The 21,250-nt window shown below is 39.9% G+C and overlaps 1 protein-coding gene across 1 annotated transcript; it reads right to left on the bottom strand.

The window, feature by feature from the left end:
• Window positions 1–406: 406 nt before the first annotated feature.
• Window positions 407–17,414, bottom strand: kcnj10a (potassium inwardly rectifying channel subfamily J member 10a). The gene is made up of 6 exons (XM_020640342.3): window positions 16,882–17,414; window positions 9,546–9,938; window positions 8,356–8,567; window positions 7,191–7,322; window positions 6,749–6,926; window positions 407–2,482 (listed from the first exon to the last, which is right to left on the bottom strand). The coding sequence occupies exons 2-6, from the start codon at window positions 9,928–9,930 to the stop codon at window positions 2,070–2,072; spliced, it is 1,320 nt and encodes a 439-aa protein (XP_020495998.1). The 5' UTR covers window positions 9,931–9,938; window positions 16,882–17,414; the 3' UTR covers window positions 407–2,069.
• Window positions 17,415–21,250: the final 3,836 nt, after the last annotated feature.

A 21,250-nucleotide genomic window follows, 5' to 3' on the forward strand; every position in this document is an offset into this window, starting at 1 on the left:
ATTGAAATATTTATGAACTCTTGCAAATTACCTGAAGTACCTTGGTAGCCCACTTGGGGTACACGACCCTCTGGCTTTAATTCTTTAAAATTGGCATATTCAATTGTGGGCGGAGCTTATAAGCAGAGCATGGACCCTTACGAATGACTGGCCTAAAAACATCCATGTTTAGTCCCACTCATCACTTTAAGTAAACATAAATAAAATATTTATTTGTGTTTGTTAGCCCATGCTAGCGAGGCTCAACGAGGTTGTTGTCTATTATGTTGTAGATTTCTTATTAAGAAGTTTTCTGTTAAATGTTGTATTATACTTCTCATGCATGTATGTTAGAAAGTTAGATGATGATTTAGTGATAAGTTAGTGATGTTTTCAAAGGAATCACTTTGTTCAATGCACACACATATTGAAGTGTTGTAAATAATACATTTATTAAATGAGCCACTTACAAAGTGCTTATTAAACAGTTAGACCAACGAGCTTCCAGTTTAATGATTGATCCATATACATTAGGCACAGTCGGCTTCTCAGTATGAACAAGCACAGTCTCTCAGCAGACATAGATCATGGAATATTTTCTGTTTTTTTTTTTTTATATTTTCAATTGGCTTTATCTGGAGCAGCAGATCATTTCTGTAAAAATGTCAAAAAGATCATCTGGTACAAAATATATTACAGATTTTTTTATAGCATGCTTTTCACTTCCTCAATTTTCATACTTCCTTCATTTCATCCTAATGAAATTGAGCAAATAAGTACCTTTGTTTGATTCAATTTTCATGCATTGCTTAAAATTTCTGTCTAGAGTAAGAAAGCAAAACGTGTCATTATTATCTACATTTGTGTTAGTCATGGTCTGGTAGAATCCACAAATACTTCTTTAGCAACAGCATTAAAAAAAACACACAGCTGTAAAATTGGATACAACTGGAAAGTGTGCATTCAAACATTGTGCATGGAAAAAAAAGAAAGAAATTGGCATGTTGAAAATTCAGTCGTACATCAGGAAATGTAAAATGTAGGAAACATATTTTGCACACTGTACAGAGGTACACACACACATACTGCACATGGACATGTAAAACGGTTCTTACAAACAGTGTTATAACATTCACAAAATTACCCATTTCCGAGCAAACATAGCATGAAGATCTATTTTTAATCACATTGCATTTAGTATCCAAGTTAGTTCAGTTATTCCCCTTATGTGAAATGCCACTTTTCTTTTAAAGTTAAAGTGCTTTTAGTAACATAACTAACTACTTTACTCGAATAAACAATAAAGGACATTCATATCGAGGAGCACAACATTTCCAAGTGCAACAAGTAACAGTGTTAGAAACTATCATGCCCATAAAATATGATACATTCCTTTAAAGTCCTTTGTTAAAAAAAATAATGGTTCCTTTTTTTTTTCATCACCAACCGTTGAAGGTATTTAAGTTATTAAAAATGGAAAGAAAACAGTACTTTGATTCAGTGAAGACCGTCCATATCAAAAGTTCAACTTCACTGCAAAATGCATCTTATCAAGTCGGTTTGTTGATGGCAAACTTCCTATTTTCTATAAAAAGGTTAAAAAAAACACAAAGTGGTGAGAATATTTTAACCTGGATCCAATAGAAATTTATTTTTCTTTAAATTGAGTACACTTTTCTTGAGATACTCAGGTTGAAATATTCTTATTACCATGTCCTCGTTATATAGACATAACTGACCTTACAAGATGAAGATTTATTTCAGTGTTTGCAGTACATCAAGTCCGTTTCACAATGAAAAATGAATCAAGTTTACAAAATGCATCACTGGAGGACTTGATATTGTGTTCTTCATTCGTAAATGTTGACTTTGTAACGTGCATCCTGTAAAGTTCATGTGTCTGTCGTCAACAGGCCTTGTGATAGTGTGGTTTGTGCAAAGACAAGGCAGGTGTTTAATCTCCACAAACCGAAAAAGTGTGTAGGCGTGCTGTATGATTCAGATGTTTATCTGCATGAGTTTGTTCTTCCTCTTTTGGTCATCTCAGTTTCACATCCGCTTTATGCAACCTCCTCATCTCTTTCTCTTATTCACACATTACTTATTCTCACACTCAGTGGGCTGCTATCTCTGATCCGACCCCTTTCTCGCCCCTTCTCCTCCCCTCTGTAGCTCTCCTCCAGGCGCATCTTCTCCGGGTCCATTCCATCCTCCTTGCCCTTGCCATGGTAGCGGGACGCCTGTGATGGCGGGCTCGGTGGAAGGGCCTGCTTGAAGAGGGGCGGGGTTTTGGTTTTGGCCACTTTGTCGAAGAAGGCAAAATCGGCCACGTATTTTCCTGAGGGAGACAGGGAGACCACGGGGGGAAACTCATAGCCCCAGAGGATCTCATCAGGAAGGTAGGACGTTCGAACCTGACAGGTGGCGGAGGTCGGCTCAACAGTGGCGCTCATGATCACCAGCAGTTCAAAGTCGGCCAGCTCGGGGTCTGTCCAACCACCACCTAGAGGAGGAAGGAGAATTTATCTACAGCCACTTAATTTTCCAAAGCAACCCCTAAATAAGTATTTACCTGTTTCCATGCAGTTAATTCTATAAAATGCAGATACAGTAAACATGTTTTTCCAAAACAGAAGAAACATTCCACTTACAGACTCTCTCCACAAACACTTGACCGGATTTAGCAGACACAAACACAAACAGAACTGATCCCTGAAATGTGAAAACACAACAATAAAAGCAAGAGCTGCCATGTGTTTTAAACTATACAATGAGAAGTATAGTTTGCGTGTTGGAAGCTGTCCAATCAGAATGTCTGACATATTTTTAAGAATATGCAGAATATCCTTGTCATTCATCTACGCACTACCCCCACATCCCGAAGGACACACTTGAAGACATATGCACTCAAACAATCGCACACCTGCATCAACAGGCCTCACTCAGAATGTAGACCGTGTCATCTGTCCAAACAGTCCTTCCCCTAACCCAGACCCAGTTACGCTCCCAATAGAGTGAAAACACCAGGTTTCGCAACTGCTTTGACACTCTGAGAAACTTGAGGGATTCTCTATTTAAACTTGTTGTAGGCGGTTCAAAGAGATCCGTTTGCATTTCTCTCGTGAGTCCTCCTAGCATCTTTAGCAGCAGGGCTCTATGGTGATGGCACGACCCCTCGGTTGGAGCCGTGGTCAACCGCTTCGGTATGACTACTGAAAGGGAAACCGTTAAACTTTTTCCCCAGCATAAAGAAGGACGCTGCAAGAGGTTAAAGGTGCACTATGTAGATTTGGTGGTGAAATTTGGAAGTCGGAGAAGTAAAACAATTCTATGCTATATTTTCTGAACTAAATGCACAAACTTTATTGAAAGGAAAAGGGAACCTGTTTAAAGCTAAAAAAGCTACCAGGAGAGTTACAGTTTCACTGTTGTGGACCCACCACCATAACTTCTCACATTTTATCTTCAAACAGTGTAACAGGGATCACATTTTCCTCTGAGGACAGTTTGTGTATGGAGTTATGGACATATACCACAGAATCTGTACATTTCTCCAATTTTCACACTTCTCTACCAAAACTCCACACGGCCCCTTTTGTGTTTTTGAGCAAATTGTCCAGGACTGAAATTCTGTACACACATTAAAAGGCCCCTTACAATTGTATTAACTTGAGTAGTTCTCTGAATTTGTATGTATTGCGTCTGTTTGTTTACAAATCAAAATACCTGACAAATGCATGGCATTCCTTTCAGCCCTAGCTTTACATTGTGTTGTGCTAATTAGAACGTGTTAGCATGTAAAAATGTTAAGCTAACACCTCTTCATGTTATTTTTTAAAATCTATTTTTTGGCATGACTTCTGATTGCTCCCTCTGCACATTTTAAAAATATACAAAATAACAAAATTTAGCAGAATTAGAACCCAGGAAGTGGTTTATGAAAAAGCAACAGATTGTCACGTTCGTTGAACCATCTTACTTGAGAAAAAATGAAACTAGCTGAACATTGCTAACTTGCTTGCTTGATTGCATCACTTCCAGTTAATATTTGAAGAAGACCACAGACATGTAAAGCCTTTAACCTGCTTAACATTTTGAGCTTTGCCATATTTAGCAGTGAATGCATGTTAGCCAAACAATGTTAGCAGTTAGCAAAAAACAGTTTACTCCAGCCTAAAATAGCTTGTAGCACATGTCTGTCATTTTCAAGTCTTGTTAAACTCTTTCTGTTTTGGGGGTTGGTTTTCACATTCATTAAACTCAACAAACAGTGACTAATTCATAAAGATAAATGAGTCAATATTTGTTAGCAACCAGAGGTATGTGTTATATGCTTATCTTCCTTGAGCAAGCTAAAGCTTATCATGAGAGCTTAAAGGCCATAATGGAAGATAACATTGACCTTTCTCAAACATCTAGCATTTTTTTCAGCCATAGGTCACAGAAAGTTTTGTTATCTGTTGCGTTTTTACGCAGTAGGTGTATTCACAACAACCTGTATGACAGATCAAACCCACCACATCCTGCCCTCATCATTCTGAGATCCACATGATGCCAAAAAGATACCACGGTGTTGCACCTGAAGTTTGTCTTCAGTATTTTTTATATTTTTTATAGCTGTACATTTCCGTCTAAATAACACTTTGGCGCTAAAAACCATAGTGGGCTTGGTCATGACCGTAGTGACCAAGAACTGCAGACTTTTTAAATGTCTATAAAGGACACCAATCTAACTTTCAACCTATTTTCAAGTGAGTAATCTATTTGTTCATGTAAGGCACACATACTGGAAAAAAAGGATTAAGGGCCAAATGTCTTATCAAATTGAAGTTAACATTTATCTCATTTGTTAGAAATAAGTGACATAGATACATATCCCCTCGACATGCCCTTTTTTATAAAATAGATTGTGTTTCGCAAAGCATCCAAGACTGTTTTTTTTAGTTTTTAGGTGATATGGTTGATGTAGGAAATAGTTAAATGTAGATCCCTTACACACAGAGAACGGCGAATTTCAAGATAGAACAGGAGGTTTTATACCACTGCTTTATCTTTATGTTGGCATTACTTCCTAACCCTAACCCAGGAAGCCATGTTGATTCAGCAACACTGGAGACCGGTCGGCAAATCTGGCTACAATTACAGTTGCCACTCAGATTAGGGATTACTTTTTGACTGAATAATGAGTGCTGTAATGTAGTCCCTTATACATGGAAACTGTTGCAATAACAGGAAGTTCAAGAAACATTTCAGAAAGTCTGATCATATAGTTGACAGGAAAGGATGTGACTGCTAAAGATGTAACAATGACAACAGTTCTGTTATTAGAAGGCATAAAAAGGAACTGATAATACAACAGAAACCCAATGTGTCACGTGAGGCCATGGACAGATTTGCGAGTGTAGATAATGCAGCGATCAGAGCCCGACAGCACTGATGTCTTTGAGACTGTAGTGCTAAGAGGTCTGTGCTGCTGTAAGTGGATCTGCGCAGGCTTCGTGTCAGCACCCCAGACTGTACAGCATTGTGCTCTAATGAGGGGTGTCTCTGGCGATCTCTCTCACACACATTCCAGCCAGAATGAAACCCTCTCCTTCAGCGCCGAACCAGCCCGGCTCTGGACAGTTAGAGGCAGGCAAGCACGCAGCACATGACTGTAAATACCATCACACCTACAGAGCCATACTCACTGAATGTACTGTATATACAGTTATTCTATTCTGAAGATATTGAACTATGATTGTTCAAATTTCATATGAAAATAGTAAAGACCAAGCAATTTCAATTTGAAGGATTACTCCAAAAAAGCCAGATTTTCACTTGATATAGTTTCATCTGCTAACCCAGTGGTGTCCAAACTTTTTTTTTCTTGCGGGCCAAAATTGTCGTGTTAGAATCGTTCACGGGCCAGAGGTTTTATTTTTTAAAATATAGTTGAAAAAATAGTAAGGCTTTGTAGATCAGAATCAAAAGGCTCGCTAAAGAAACCCTTCAATAAAAGGAAATCAAATATTTTGATTTCTTCTTCCTACTTTATTTGTTTTTTTCTCAGAATCAAGCCTGTGACATGGTTCATTTTTTTGGAAAAGCTTTCTGCATTTAGCTCAGGTCATTAAATGGTAAAACAACAGTCCGCTTGTTTGCATACGTTTTTTTTCATAGTTTACAAAAAAATGTGGAAAATAGTAAAAGCTGTAGATTTAAAAAAAAACAACAACATACATGTTACTGAACATTTTCTATTTTAGGAATATTGTTCAGCCCTTGTTAACATGAAAAAGAAAAATAAGCTAATGTGCCAATCTTAATCAAAATCTTCTGATTCTTCATTTGAAGTCACGAGCCGCAAAAAATCCCCTCAAGGGCCGCAAATGGCCCTCGGGCCGCACTTTGGACACCCTTGTGCTAACCTATAAATCCCAGCTACCGGGGCGGCTGTAGCTAAATTGGTAGAGTCGTCACCTGTCTGTGTGCTGTTTTTGATCAGCTAACCTAATAACCAAATACTGTTTATTGTCAAATGACTTTTGCATTTTTTGGTTAACATTGCATCGCTACACTTCATCCTGGTCAAAATGTTGAATGTAAAAACTGGATAAATACTGTTTTTAATTTTGTTTCTGACCTTGCTTAGTATGGCATGACGTGACCCTTATAAATAGTCCTTTGGTCTTATCTAAGTTACTACAAACTTATGAACTACAGTTTTGTGTGACACATAAGGAGTAGTGTACCGGCCAATGAACTTAAAATGACAGCCATGATCTACCTTTAGCTGCCCAGGCCCTCAGGGGGCTGTTGTCGTCAATGATATGGTAGAAAGTCAGGGGGATGATGAGGAAGGGGCTGTCGCTGGAAGTATCCACCTGGAAAGGTACATTGCGCTGGTCCAGCCGCACCGTCTCACCCTCCTTTGTCAAGGACGTCTGAAGCAACTTCCCCGTCACCTGGGAGCCAAGATGGAGTCAGTAAATGAAGCCAAGAGGTAGCAGAAGGTATCCTGTAACCAAAAGGCCCCAGGTTTAATACCTGCAATGGCCAATATCCTTAAGTATGGCATTAATTGACATGCCCAGTCACTAAGGGGGGTGTAACCTGTATAAAAAACAATAGATGTTTCAACTTAATTAAATACTGATTGGGGGAAAAATCCAACGTTGCCATCAACCACACCTTTTGAACTGAATAACACCCATGTGTCACTTCCTTACCTGGCATCCTAACAGCAGGCTTTTGCGCATGTTGGCCACGCGGATCATGAGGCAAGGCCGACCCTCGTAATTAGACACAACAGCATGTTGACTAAACTTGACAGTCTCGCCTCTCTTCTTGGGACGAGCTACCTACAAGAGGAGGAAAACAAGTCAAAGTCTTGTCAAAAATAAATAAATAAATAAAAATTACTGTTTCTACATACCATAAACACTTCTCATTACCCTAAGTAATCATCTACAGGGCTTATCACTTCGTCTTTCTGGAAGGATTGTTAGACTACAACTGTTTAAACAACCTTGCTTTTGACAGATAAGATTGTAATAATCAACAAGGTGACAATCTGTAAACATAACTGATAACCGAGAAGTTGCTGAGAGCTTTAATGCAACAATTAATGCATTTAAAGATACTTTTAGGGGAGATCATAGCAAGTTTTTGTACAGACTTTTCACTCTACAATCCCAGCAATTGGAATAAACAGCGTCAAACATAAAGCTTCATATAGAAGAGGGTTGAGTCCAGGTCAGCGTAGGACTGGGAAGAAAATTTGGCCCTGGCATTTTTTTGTTTGAACCAGCCTCTCCCCGGCTGAACATAACATAACAGTACAGTACACCATCCATGTGTCCCCTTTCAATAGGTCCATCACATTATTTCTTCAAACCATTACCAAGCTTGGAAGTAAGTGCCATAGACACATAATGTATAACTGTGTGTGTTCACTCTGTTTTGACTGACTCAAGTAGTATAAAAAGTGAGCAATTATTAAACGAATCTGCTAGAATACATACAAATATCAAACTAAATAAATTTAATATAGGTTTTGTACTACATGACAATCTTAGTTCTATGTAATTAAGTAGCCCTATATTTACTGCAATAATCTATTTAACTACAAACATAAAGGTCAATATTTCCAATTTGGCTACCATTCTAATGGTACTTTATATTTCTACTCTACCTTGCAAGACATTTAGCCTTGACCCCTCAATTTAAGCCATTATTTTAAATGTTTCCGTTTCAGTTAATTGCATCACAATGGTAGAAAACAGTTGAACGCGTGCCATTTATATCCAACAGTATGTGACTTTTACTTTTTTTATCACTTTAACAATCACACCCTGCAATTTATTGATTCACTCCAATCTTGAAACTGACTACCTTAGCGAGAAAGGTACCAGTGATGAAGATCTCCATCACCATGGTGATGACCAGCTGAAAGATGAGCAGTATAATGGCCATAGGACACTCTTCGGTGATGCACCGGAAACCATAGCCAATTGTGGTTTGAGACTCCAGAGAGAAGAGGAAGGCTCCTGTCAGGGTCTTCACCTCCATTACACATGGAGTATGGTTGGAGGGGGGGTCAAATTCTGGAGGAAGAACAGAAGATCATGGGGTTGGGGGGGTTTAAAACAAATGATCAAGGAACACTTTGTTTCCTCTCTCAGTGTTGTGGTCTTTCTCATGCTTGTTGAAAACTGTAATCCTGTGTTTTCATTGTTTACACATTGACAAAAAAGTACTTGTACTTTGTGGGTTATTTAATTACAGAAAGTCAAAGGACATGGATAAAGGAAGTTCTTCTTTAACTTTGTTTTCTGGTCTTTTAAAGCAATAGGACTAGCAGATGAATGCAGAATCGTACTGCAACAGTGCAAGTCCTGTCAGCGAGGACACAATAACAAGAGGCATTTAAACTCAGATCTTGGCTTAACATGGTTGCATGCTTAAATTTGATTTTTAAAACACTAAATATAAATACTGTCCATGTTAACTGGACTGAGCTTAATTTAGCAGGTACGAGTTCAACAACAACAGTGGCGCAACACCTTACATTTTGGTGATGATGATTGCGCTAGATGTAAAGTCACATTAGGGGAATATGGAAGCCTTTAATATATTTATTGCAATCTATCCAATAGTTGCTGAGATAATTCACTGAAACAGTAAACGTCAATGACATGGGGGTACCAGGAAAAAAGTTGTGGGTCCACCAATGCCTGTGTGATCTATTCTCTTGGGGAAAACAAATGTCAAGGTCAATGTAAAAAACATTTACTAATCCATCCTGTGGATCTTGATCTTTAGGATATTTTACCGGCTTTTGGCATAAGACAAAAAGTCAGGGGGCCACCAAATCATTTGACTTCATTCTCTGATGACCACATTTCATTCATTTTGTACTCACAAACTAGTATTGCAAAGAAAAAGACAAGTGACTAAAAACCAAACAGCAATATTATTGCTATTATGACAGTGTTAAACTCTCTAAAACATTTTAAGAAAATCTTATTTGATAACTTATTGTGAAAAGATGACTAACGATGAAGCTCCATCATCCTCCTTACCTAGAAGATCTCCATGTACCATTGCCACCAGGTACCAAAGCACTCCAAACACAAACCAGGTCCCGGCAAAGGTGGCAGAGAAGAGGAAGAACTTGTAGCGCCATTGCATGTCCAAGAAAGTTGTCCAGAGGTCCCGGAGGTACAGCGCCCCACGTCCGCTTACATGCTCAATTCGTACATTGCTTCGTCCATCTTTGGAGAGGACTCTGCGCCTCCTTCGGAGAGCATTGGGCCCTACGGTTTCCTTTCCTCCAGCACCTGCAACAGTACCTGAAGTCCCTCCTGTGGAGCCCAGAAGGGGCTTGGTGATGTCAGTCTGTGTCTGGGAGTGGCATACTTTCTGAGGAGAGGAGCCCTCAGAGGAGGGTGGCGTGGCTGAGGTCATGGCTGGTGCTACAGGGGGTTGGAGACAGAAAGAGGAGACAACAGGAGGTAAGGAGGAGACGAGTGGGTAAAGGGGGTATACATGAAAAGACAAAGAGAGGTAAGACAGCGAGCAAGAAGGTTACCAGTTCTATAGACAGTAACGTCAAGCGAACAGCAGGTGAATGTTAATGAAAAGGTGCAGGATGCGTGTAAAGTATAAAAGACAGAACATTTAAAAAAACCAGATGAATGAGAAAAATTACGTGGTGGAACATTTGGGGCGAGAAGAAGAAGGAGAAGGGGATTAAAAACACTTTTTTTTTTTACTTGACAGTGTTCTGGCTGTCCACAGTGGTCCATTTAAGCCCCTTTTCTCCTTTCACTGGAGGCAGCTGGCCTTGTCAAAATAAAAGCCCTCTTTCAGCATGAAGGCACAGCTGCTCTTTCAAATTAAAAGCCCGAAAGTGCAGGCTCATTCATGTGTTGGTTACACGAGACGGCTACTGAATTGAGATGACGAGACATTGGTAGGTGTTATCCCACGTGGAAAGGAACACCAAAGAGAAGCCTTACAATTTGAATCAAGAAAGCCGAGATCTTGAAATGAGTCAACCTATTCCGTTTTAGTGAAACTGATTTTATAGTCCACCCTTTTCTTTTTGGTCTGCTGTTGCTTGAATAGAAACCTCTATTTTGCAGCATTTGCAGCAAGTGTTTTTTGTTAATTGTTAGCTATGGCGTAAAATCCCCATCCATCCATACCAGTGTTAATGAGGACATGGTTCTTCTAGTTAGGTTGAGGAAAAAAACATGATTGATCTGCACAAAGCCCAGACCTTAACACCACTTAGGATCAATGGGACAAACTTGGATGCCTACTGCTAGACAGACCTTGTCAATCAATGTCAGTGCCTTTGCCTGACTTGCATCTTACAAGAAATGTACTTTGCTGGGACGATGCACTTCAAAGTTGTTACTGAGCTGGTCTAGCATTTAACTGAAACTATGGAGACACTGATGCTAGCATGTAGCTAGCTGCTGAAGCTTATTTGCATCCAAATGAAGTTAACATTTTAAAGATGATTGCCAACTACAATGTCTATTGCCAAATGTTGTGTGCATAGTTTGTGCATTTCAGTGATCAGTAACTTTTTTTAAGATGTATTTTCTCAAACTACGACATGACCAGTTAAGTTTTAGTCACCATAATTGGAAGTTCAAAATAGTTGAAAAAAAGCTAATCAACGTGTAGTACAAACCCCATCAATGATAGCATTTTTGCAGTGTATTTGCATATCAGCAAAGAAAATGTACACAAGTAGAACGCTTACACCAACATAGGAATGTAACTTAGTCAAGGCCTAGTAGAATTACAAATCAGAGCGCATAAGTAAGGTGTTGGGCCACCATGTGTTAGCAAAACAGCCTCAATGTCCCTTGACTTTGGTTGTACAAATCTCTTTAGGGGATGGAGCACCACAACTCCTTGGAAAGATTTTCCCAATTTTTTTCTATTTGGATGAATGCATGGTCAAACTATCTTTCAAATATCACCAAGAAAAAGCACACAACTATTATGCTTATAGAGGCATGGCCACGTTACTAAAGTTGAGGCCTCTGCTCTGCTTAGACTCTATACACAACTACAAACCAGGTTGGAGGAAGGTGTTGGGCCATGATGTGCGTACAGAACGGCCCGACATCCACTTGATGTCAGGTTCAAGCACCCTGGTTTTAATTTCAAATACGGTTAACTCGAATGAATGATTGTTTGCAAACTCAGCTCAGTGTCATGAGACTGCCCTTGTCAGAGAATGGTGGTGAAGTGTTTGTGGATGTCAAAGAGTTAGCAGTACATTACCACAATGGTAGCCCACTATCCAACTCTTGGGTGCCATGGACACTTATTGTCACTATGTGAGTTGTTCCTTTTACACCCTTAGCAGTTTTCCCCTTAACTGAGCTTCAGTTTCTCTTCGTCCACATCCTTCTTTTCGCACTCTTTCTCTCTCTCTCTCTCACTCACTGTTGACTAAATAGACCCTTTTGTGTCGAACTGCCTCTGCTTTCCGGAGTGAATACAACAAAACCAAAAAACACAACACAAACAAAAGCCAAAGAAGCAGGGCGATCTGATATGCTCTGTCCTTTCCTGTCCTTTCTGACCCTTCTCTCTCCTCCCTCCACGCTGGAGCTCACACTGAGTGAATGAATAGAGATCTGTTGTTGATGTCTGTGCTCTGAATACTAAGATGTGGAGGGGGAGAGAAGGGAGGGAGGCGGGGTCAACAGGAGGCCCATGTGATTGGCCGTGTCCATCTCCAGCTGAACTCTGAACCCGGCAAAGCTCCTGCCTACACGTACAGTAAACACACACACTCATGTATTGGTTGTATAGACCTTTTGAACAGCTGGAATATGATACAATACCGTTTTTGTCCGGAGGAATGTTTGGTTTTCAAAGCTGTCACCTTGCAGACAACATGGTGAATCTAGCAATAGTTTCTACAATTAGGGTTAGTTATAGCTGGAGTTTGTCTTTATTTTTGGTATTAACTATAAAACATGAAAAGACCCAAACCAAACCTCACAATATTTCGGACAGTCTGGCCAGTCTGTGGCACTCTGTTAAATGAATGGTTTTAACATTGTTACTTTTAGGATGAATGATAGTCAGTACGTTAGCATGCACGAGCTACGGTAACAGCTCGATAAGGCCTTTTTATTGGACTACGGTGTCCTTCTCCAAGTATAGATGCACCCTGGGAGAATCAATGCATTGATGGAGGTATGTCCGACTCTGCAACGGACCTCGCTAACAGCTAACAAGTTAGCATGTGACAAACTGGTAGAATGTCAAACAGTGAAAACACGAACAATTTTACAGCATTGTACATTTCTTACATGCTCTCTGCTTTACTTTTGGTACCAATACGATGCAGGCTATCCCTCTAGCCCATAGTGATATCTGAAGGGGACTGTGGTGCATGGGCAACAATGCCTCCAGTTTGGGTCAATTTGATGTATAGGGGCCTATACATGCAAGAGTAAATCAATCCCTATCGGCACTATCCAGGTGTGTTTGACTTCCAGACATTCAACTTAGTAGAATTTCAGTCTGAAGATCCAGTTTTAGTTGGACTAAAAATAATAGTCTGACTAAAACTTACAAATTAAACTCCTGAAAAGGACAATAAATTGACTTTTAGTGACTGCATGTAAACGTAGTAAAATGTTCTGTGGGCAGTTTGTTCACAGTGAGTTTTCTCACATTAGTCGTCATCCTTTATCCCATGCTTACAAAGAAAATAAGTAGTCGTATTTATTTTCAAATACATGGGGCTATTTTTTTGTCATTCTGAGTTTTTGGACAACAGTGTGGCTGGAAATATTTGTTAGCTGCATTTATTTATTCTCAGGTTTGGTCGTTAACGTGTGGCTAATGGACAAATATAGATTATTTCTAACCTTGTACTTCAACACTTTGTACTATTACTAGTTCTACATTTGTAATAGAAAGTTATATCAATGTTAGTATAGCCAAAACAATATTTGTTAAGTGCCTCAGTCTGATTTTCAAAAAGATTGACTCGCTCTCATGACTTTTTCCACTCATTTGACAGCCACACTCAAGGTTAGAGATCTCTTCCTATCTGTCCGGCTCTCCATCCCTCTCCTTCCCTCTGTCCTGTGCGCACAAGAATCCTTTGTTTTCCAAGAGATGAAAGGGACAAAAGCCACCATTGAAAAATACGACTGGATGAGCGAGTGAGTGAAAAAGAGAACAAGTTAGACAGGCAGAGGAGAGCGGTACGGAGCGTAAAGTGTGTGTGTGTGTGTGTGTGTGTGTGTGTGTGTGTGTGTGTGTGTGTGTGTGTGTGTGTGTGTGTGTGTGTGTGTGTGTGTGTGTCCTGTTTGATCGTGTGTGAGTATGCAGTGCTTGACATTTTGAGGAGGCAGAGATGGGAGGAAGAAGAGAGGGTAAATTGGTTTCGGGTGACAAAGGGAGTGAAAAAGGAAGAGGGAGAGAAATGGATGGTGAAGGAGAGAGGAAGGGGTACTTTGGGTAAAAGTGGAGGAAATAGATTGGTGACAAAAGACGGTCATTAGTATTCCAGAGGAGAGAGTAATCCCTTCCAACCAGTTCTCCCTGTCCAGTATCCACAGCCATAAAGAACTCCCTGCAGCCAGTACACTGCTGAAAAGACTCAATACACCAAAGCCTGAATGGCTGTGACCAGTGTCCATGCCACAGCGGCCTCCGCACTGGACTGAAAGGATTGTCTAAACATCAACATAGTTCACGCCAAGAAGGCATCTGCTCAGCCAACACAAGACGTGAAAAACCACAAACTTTTCCCAGCCAAACTAAGCAGGACACACTGTTGTACAAATGAGACACTGTTTTGTCAATGGGTCTCTATATGTATGCAGTGAATGAGTATCAGACAATTTCATTAACAAAGAGAGCTTCTCTTAAACCCATTTTGAACATCTTTACACCAATCATGTATCTTGGCTATCCATGCTATCGCTAGCTCATGCAGTATGAATCACTATTGCAGACCTCAGCAGTCAGAAAGTCTGCCATACGTCTAAATATCAGAAACACGTCAACATGTTTGAGAAGGACATCGGAACTTCTACCAACAAGTCTGTCACAAATATGAATTCATAAAAAGAGCATCTTGGCCGTATAGTGACCAAACTAGCTTACTCGTGCATGGCAGCAGTATGTTACCTTGATTCTTCTCTATAAAAGAATAGCAAGGAGAAAACATTACAACAGTGTTTTCTTGTCAGGAGCTGCTTAGGAAGAAGAGAATCTAACCTTACTTTGGGAGCGTGCCAAGATGTAGCTTCACCTACAATTTTAAAAGCCTCTAAAAGTCTGGTTAAAAGTCCCAGAAACATGGCTTAACCATGTTTTAACATAAGAATGTGATGTTTGATTCATAATTTACCAAGCTTTGTAGATTCGTAAATTACTCTCTGAAGAGAAATGTTTGTATGCATGTAGGTGTCAGTATCATTAAAATAAACATTGAAAGTTGGTATGATGTTCCATCCAACCACATCTGAAGGCAGAATTGATAGCACCTTTCCGTTCTGAAATTGCACCAAACCTTGTCAAAATATTTAAGATGAGCTGCAATCATTCATAGTTTTTCAAACGGGAATAAAAAATGCACTCTTTTTGCATATTTGCTAAAGCAGTGGTTCTCAACTGGATTATCCTCAGGACCCACCAACTACTCCTTCATGTCAAAATTTCTTACATTTTTCAATCATTCCGATTTATTTAGAGAAAGAATGGTAAAGTTCGGACCTCAGACGGTACAAAGCGTGATTGAACAAAGAAACTGAAGGAAACTAAAAAAGCGCTTCATCGAGTTTTTTGACACATTCGTGACCCATTGAAAATGGCCCAGCGACCCACTTTTGGGTCCCGACCCACCAGTTGAGAACCACTGTGTTAGAGTATTGCATTGTTTGTATCGCAAATAAAACACTTGAATAAAACATGATATAGGCTTTGAATGACAGGATAAAGTTGGCATCACTTTCAGGTTGTTCTTTTTTCTATTGTTCTGACTTTGGAGAGGTGTAGGGGGAAAGGGTTTAAGATTCTGTTTGACCATTCGACAAATACTTTGACGCACAATAGTGCCCTCATTTTCACCTACTCTATATCAATTTGTTATCAATGCTGCTATTTATTTCCGCAAATATATATTACTAATCTGCAGTACAAAAGTTCTCTGCCACTGCAACTTTCACTTACAGTGTATTTGAACTGTGGTTTTTACGTCCTAATTAGGAATGTAACAACAGGTACTAAATGGAACCAGTAACCATCCTGGTTGGTCTAAATATGTCTGTATCCAGCCGTCTGTCCACACATCCATCTAAAAATGTCCCTTTGCCACTCGTCTTCTCTTCCTCAGTCCAGAATTAGTAGTGGAAGAGTTACGGCGTTGACCTAAATGAAACAATGCGAGCACACAGAGCATGCTGTTTTGTCACCGGGCTGTAATTCAAGTCTGACTTTTACTTTCTTCTAGTAGCCAAACGTCTCTTCGTCCCTCTGCTGTAAATCTGACTCGGTCTACTGCTGTTGACGTACTGACGAGGATTCCTCAATGAGAAGACGAGATTTGTTTTGACTAAAGGCTTCCGAGCCAAGACGTTCTGTGTGTTTGGAGTCCAAACAACTGCTCTCTCCACTGTGATTTGTATGAAGCCTCTTACATTTTGAGTTCTGTATTACAACTTCTAAAGTTAATGTTCTTGTGTAGCATCTTCTCAAGTACCAATGTTTTTACCTCTTTTAATTGTAAGTCATACAGCTGTTAAGAATCATAATTCATAATTGGTGTCCATGCAGAGAATGCACAGGATGCTTAGTTCAACTTTTTGAGTCAAATTGATGTTAATCCCAGTCTTATCTTGAACTCAAACTGTCCATTAATTAACGTTGGGTTTTAATATTAAAGCACCAGAAGAAGCTATGTAGCAGTCAGACACAGTGATCCAGATTTCACAGTGGAGCTTCCACCATTGTTTCTGTCTATGAATATCCCTCCGCAGTGTAAACACAACATGACAGACGCTGCAAGACCTGTTTGAATTTTGACCTCAACCAATCATAGACAGTATGTTTGCTTTGATAATTCCCACAACCCATATAGGGGGAAAAAGACACAAAAACATTTCACAGACATATATATTGGGATGTTAGAGGAGTATTCCCGGTTGCAGCATTAAAGGAAAATAACAGATGCAGTGGCGCATGAGAAAAGATTCAGCACAAGTGCTCAACAGGAGGTTGTACAGATTTTTGGTTGGAAACATTTGAGGAAACTGAAGTTGCCTATGGATGGCTATCTAAAAATAAGTAAATCAATATAAAACTAATAAGAAGAATACATTGCAAGAAATGATTTTACAATGTTTCAATGTCTCTTACCTTTTCTGATGACAACAGAAGTTCACTTTGACCTCAGACTGGCAACCTGAAGATTTGAGTAATTTCACTGTCCAGCAGACATGTGAAGAAAAAAAAACAGATACCGTACAAAAAAAAAAAAGGAGAAATTTCACAGTTTTGAATTACACGCACTTGTTGACAGCTCAAGCATGTTTCAAACCACCTCACACTCTGACATCACATTGTTTGCATTGTTTTCTTCCGCGGTCCCTCTACGCCATTGTTATTGTAGTTTTTAAAAAGAGAACAAGAGTCAGAAAAAATGAAACGGAGAAGAAGAAGAAGAAGAAGAAGAAAGGCCAGTGGTCAGTGAGTGTCTCCCAGCACGCTGGTACTGGAAGTACCGGTTCTGGCTCACTGTCACTGGATCATTATGTAATCAGATGAGCGCTTCTTCTCTCATGTGGAGCGGAGAGGGATCCCTGTCTGAGAGCTCGGACGGAGAGAAGTTAAAGAAGCCTGCGATGTCCACTCCTCCTGGACCCCCCCTGAAGGCCTCTCTATATAAACCCCCAAACTATTCCCCCAGCCGCTGTTTCACGACATTTTTAATTCATTAATTCAACTCTCCTCCCAGCTTCTCCTCCTACCCTCCCTCTCCGAGTCTCTCCCTCACTGTACAACATAAATGGGCCTCTTTGTTGCGAGGCCTCCTCCGCTGTTTCAGCCTTTGTCAACTTTCTCATGTAAATCTTTGATGGTTATGAGATACAAGCAGGGAAGTTGTGGCACTGCGACGGAGGTATTTACAAATCAAAGACATGGAAACAAAACAGGGCTCTTTTTCTTGTGCGCTTGGCTCCCTGCAGTTTTGCGTTGGCCACTGCACTGCACACTGAATGTGTAATGTCGGTGCATCTCTGTGAGGCTGTGCCATGTCCGCCTGCTGGGTGGGGGGTTTGGGGGGCTCGCTGGTGTATAGGCGAGTACACATGGGCCTGCTGTGAATGAACAGCACAAGGATGAATTAATTCAGCTAAGTAACAAATATCACTCCGAAACACTGGACCTGTGGAGGAATACATTTTAAATGTCTTCTCTGATGTGCAAAAACAAAGTTACTTTACAACCTTTAAGGCTCTTTTATGTAACAGTATTTAAATATGTACATTTTCCTCTTTAATTCTACTCCGTTTCATTCAACTGTTGTAGTCCTTTTTTCTCCTTTTGTTGGGAGTTCATTAGTTTGACAACTTTCAGTACTTTTAAAGTTACACAAAAAGAAAGCTCATCGTCTTGTGAAATGTGAGGCCTTTCTAAAGATTACTTGGTTTCATGTATTTTATTACCTTGAGATAACAAAGCTTGTACTCTTGTGAAAATTCTGGCTATCTGGAAAACAATCAACCGGTTGGTCGCTGTGATTGGCCAGACCACAACTTGCCATGCTGCCATTGTGCATGAGGTAGGTTAAGCCAATTTCTATGTTTGTTTGTTTTGCTTTAAAAACTCGTATACGACATAAGTACGTTTAAGATTTCTAGAAAACAAGCAGAAATTACGTGTTATCCCTAGAAAACAGAGGAAATAAAATGTATGGATGCATGTCTGCGTCTGAAGGTTTTTTCTGATTAATGATTTTTACACATTTTAAGGATAATACTTTAATATTGTTCTGCCTCACTTCGCCTATTGGGTTACTTTTTTAAATCATTCTTCTAACACTGTTGAGACACCCTAAATTAATTTTAACGAGGTCAAAACATTTATAAAGATGGAGATTCTAAAAAAGGCAGCGTTCAAATTAAATCTCAGTGTTGACTTGCAAGACTTTAGTTTTTGTTTATAGATATATATGGCATTATTATTATGTATATAAATTACCATAGCACATTGAAAAATTGGGTTTTGAAAAGAAGTCCAAGTTGTGGCCATTGGACGGTATATTGTAATGACAGCAGCTGTTACAGTGAAGTAAATCTCAATAAATACGTCGATTTATACCATTGAGTGATTTTCTTTACTGACGACTTGGTGATTTATTTGGTTTGTTCTCATATGATTTCATTAAATCCTTGAAACTCCTGCATTGTTGCTGTATTTTCATTTAAAACCACAATTGAACTCTTCTTGACCCTTCCAGTTAACCTGGTTAGTTTTGAGATTCTGAGGGATTTTGTTTACTGAACTAAACAATCATTATTAAACTTACATTATGGTTGTGGTAATCATAATTATTTCAGTCCTTACATAGTCCTTACATGCAGGTATGTTCAAGTTATATATTCAATCCCCCACTGGTATGTGTACCAGTATAATAAAATCTACGGTCAAACTCCCCATAGAGTTAGTCTATACCCCTATAGAAGCTTAAAAGAGTGTTTTTTTTATTCTAAAGGCCAACTTGTCATTCAAAGACTGCCTTTTAACTCTATTTTGGCTGGAGTTAAATTTACCGTATGTTCAGATGAGAGTCTGCAGGCGGGCCTCAGACGCATGAATCTGCAGCTGGGACGCACCGCACAATAAACCGAGAGCTGTGCAATATTTGGCCCGGCAGGTTTCACAAGCACATCAATCTGTGGGGGCCCCTCCGAGCTGTCAGGGGGTGTTGTTCTCCTTCAACACCCTCTCCTGTCCTGCAGAGTTTGGGGCTCCCATCATCCGGAGAGATGAGGCCCTGCATCCATGGGGGCCCGCATTATACGAGTGTGTTTACCTCTTGGTGAGGATTTCGTAAGGATGTGTCTCCTGGCGGGTTCGGGGTCAGACACGGCTCCCTGGGTGGTAGCTTCACCTGAAGTCACAAAGCAGCTCATCGAAGAAAACAAACACATCAATATTGTTGTTATGCTCAGAGAGTGTTTCTGAAGAGCTAAACAAAAGCTGCATTTCCACTGCAGAAACTGTCCCCAGGGACCAGGAACCTTTCGAGGAACTCATTGCTAAGGGACACAACCACAGGTATCAGAATCATATTTAATTTACATGGTCATCTTTTCCCCTGTAAGTCTGGTTGAGGGGTTGTATTTTCAAAAAGTAAAAGAACTTTCAGGGTAGGACTTGAAGCATTGGTCATTTCTGATTAAAGGCTTTATATGCGATTTTTTGATCCAGCAGATGTCGCCCTTGAGCACCAGCATGAAACCAAAACAACTCGCGGTGCATTGTTGTGTTAGCATGCTAATGCTACCGATCTTTATTGTGCTCGTATCTTCACACTGCATGTAAATTTACCTGAAATGAGCGTGATCTAGAAACACAGTTAAGCAGTGAGTACAGTATGTTATTCTTCTTTTCTCTAGTCCCTCAATTAAACAACTTTTATACACGAGGGGAGGAGTCAGCCGGCCGTCCCGACGATGTAAACAAAGTGAAGATAGGACTCTGAAAACTCTGAAAACATCACAGACAGTGGGACTCAGGTGTTACACCCATTGTAGACAGTCATGACTCACAGAGTTAGTTTCAGAGGATATACTTGATTTATATTATATTTAAGTGTGAAAAATCACATATGAAGCCTTTAAGTAGAAACAATTCTTTATATGAGCTGAACCCATACTGAAGTTTTGAGCATTTTTGTAGAGAACGAAATCTAGATGGAATTGACAACAAGACCATTCTGAATTGTACTCGTCTTGGGTTATTTTTTTGTGGACAAACGTCCTTCACTATCAGATCTAAAAATCCCTGAGTCCCTGATGATTTTTCATTTATATCTATGGTCTGGGACTTGTCTCGGTCTCGCCCTGCTTTGGTCTTGGTCTTGGTCTTGACTCGGTCTCAACCCCTCGGGTATGTCTTGGTCTCGGCACGGTCTTGAATACAACACTACTTACTTACCACTAAAACTCATACACAGTAACACGTTTCTTAAGGTCCGAAAATAACAAAGAACACAAGTTCAGTTTAAGTGCTGTGTACTGTTAGGTAATCCCAACTGATCACGACGAGCCTTTCATAACAAACCGATTTACCAATACCGGTTTACGTTTGGCACAATCAACCAAATCATTGCAAAAACGCACAAATCTTCGTTGCCCTCCATAGATGCTCCAAAATCCAACAGGCCATGCAGCCTCATGATTTCAAAATGTATAAGGGGCTGAATATGTGTGGCTCGTTATTTGTGTGTACCCTATTTAACCCTCTTCATGTATGTGTGTGAAAGAATGTGACCTTGTTAAGCCGACAGAAACCGAAGACTCCCTTTTTTTTGTTTTAAGAGTGGAGAGAGTTTTAGGAAAACTGTGTCACAAAGGTCATCACAGCGGTCACTGAGAGGGAGTCGAGAACAGAGGGAGAAGAAGAAATGAGATAGAGGGGGGAAGGAGGGAAGGGGACAAACTGTAAAATGACAAAAAAGAAGGAAAGAAAGAAGCAGACAAAGACAGAGGAGAGAGGA

Source organism: Labrus bergylta, chromosome 22 (assembly GCF_963930695.1).
Source record: "Labrus bergylta chromosome 22, fLabBer1.1, whole genome shotgun sequence".
Lineage (NCBI taxonomy): Eukaryota > Metazoa > Chordata > Actinopteri > Labriformes > Labridae > Labrus > Labrus bergylta.